A 1,959-nucleotide genomic window follows, 5' to 3' on the forward strand; every position below is an offset into this window, starting at 1 on the left:
GTTTTTAAGTCCACATTGTCCGATTCACATGATGACAGTAGGTCAGAAAGTTTTAAGGAACGTTACTACCCTCCACTTCCAGTCAACGACGACAGTTAGAAACTGTTATCACGTTGTTTCCTGATTTCCAGAAACAAGGACTGGGAAAGACCCATCTGATAGACATAATATCGAAGTCCAAAGCACCAGACCTATCAAACAGCGTTTTTACCCGGTCTCGCCGGCCGTATAAAAGCTTATGTATAGCGAAATAGACAGAATGTTGTCCTTAGGGGTCATAGAACTATCCAACTCCCCATGGAGTTCCCCAATGAGGATGGTTGTTAAACCGCATAAAGTTCGTCTCTGTCTAGATGCTAGGAAGATCAACGCTGTAACCAAGAAGGATGCATACCCTCTGCCTTCAATAGAAGGAATTTTTTCTAGATTGCCAAAGGCTAATATAATAACTAAATTAGACATTAAAGACGCATACTGGCAAATTGAATTAGATGAGGAATCTAGACCAATCACTGCATTCACAGTCCCAGGCAGACCGCTTTACCAGTTTGTGGTAATGCCATTTGGGATGTGCAATGCCCCTCAAACAATGAGCCGTCTAATGGATGAACTGGGAAAGCCTGCATTTTCGGAAAGTCCTTTCCAGCGGCTTTATATAGATTTACTGGGTCCGTATTCGAGAAGTAAATCGGGGCATATAGGCTTACTAATAGTGCTAGACCATCACAGCAAATTTCATTGCTTACATCCAATGAGGAAATTCACGTCTATTTTTCATTGCTACGGGGTACCGGAGACCGTTGTTAGCGACAATGGGTCCCAATTTAAGGCAAATGACCTTAACGCCTATTTTACCTCTTTAGGCATCAAACACATGTATACAGCATTATATTCACCGCAAGTTAATGCTTCAGAGCGTATGAATAGATCGCTAATAGCTGGTATTCGCGCATATTTGAAGGGTGATCACACAAGATGGGATGAGAATCTAAGTGCCATTAGTTGTGCATTAAGAAATTCCATTCATCAGGCTATTCGGATGTCTCCGTACCATGCATTATACGGATTCGATATGATCACACACGGATCAACATATTCGCTACTGAGACGACTTAACTTGCTCGATGAGCCGACATGCAAGTTATCTAAGGATGACAATCTACAGATCATAAGAAAGGATATTCAGAAGCACATAAAGGATGAGTATGATGCCAATCAATGGCGTTATAATTTACGGACAAGGAATGAGACCTTTAAGATCGGGCAGGAGATTTTAAGGTGAAACTTCGCAAAAAGTAGTGTAGACAAACGCTTTAATGCGAAATTCGCTCCATTATATTTAAAAGCTCGTGTGAAGGAAAAGATTGGTAGTCATTATTACATTTTAGAAGATATGACCGGTAAGAATATAGGCACCTTTCATGCAAAAGATCTTAGAACTTGATAGCAAGACTCTGGATCTGTCTGTTATCAATCTAATAGTCATTAGTCCCTGATTTTTTCCCTAAATGCCTTTTAAGAAGTAGTCCCCGAGGAAGACAGGTATCGTCACTATGTTACGCATAGAGAAATTGATCTTACCCCCATAGAGTCTCCCTATTTTGCCTGCTCCCCTTTCATCATTTACCTATGTGTCTGTTGATCAGAACCACTCTATCTTTGAAAGAGTGTTTACAACTTCGAAAATTCGCATAGACCTTTTTGATCGACATGATTCGGTTGATGGGTATAGGACTAAGAAGATTTGACCTCAGACTGTACGAATTCTGACTAATATGCTGTTACAAAGCAACCATATTATTCAGTTTTGTAATAGCAAGACTAAGTTCTTATGTCATGCCTCTAGACTCTCTTACATTTTGGCTGGAATTAATTTGTTGTATCTTAATTCTAAATCGGCAAATAAAAAAACCTAATTGACTTAACCCGTAATTTACCAGGCGGTACTGCCTGATTTAT

At 39.9% G+C, this 1,959-nt stretch overlaps 1 protein-coding gene across 1 annotated transcript; it reads left to right on the forward strand.

The window, feature by feature from the left end:
* Positions 1–316: 316 nt before the first annotated feature.
* On the forward strand, positions 317–1,282 carry LOC131996747 (uncharacterized protein K02A2.6-like). The gene has a single exon (XM_059366611.1). It carries the CDS (start codon positions 317–319, stop codon positions 1,280–1,282), a length of 966 nt encoding a protein of 321 aa, XP_059222594.1.
* Positions 1,283–1,959: the final 677 nt, after the last annotated feature.

This window comes from Stomoxys calcitrans, chromosome 1 (genome assembly GCF_963082655.1).
Source record: "Stomoxys calcitrans chromosome 1, idStoCalc2.1, whole genome shotgun sequence".
NCBI lineage: Eukaryota > Metazoa > Arthropoda > Insecta > Diptera > Muscidae > Stomoxys > Stomoxys calcitrans.

What these genes read in the sequence shown, in the direction of transcription:
- LOC131996747 (XM_059366611.1), top strand. Translation starts at nt 317, where the DNA reads ATGGTTGTTAAACCGCATAAAGTTCGTCTCTGTCTAGATGCTAGGAAG.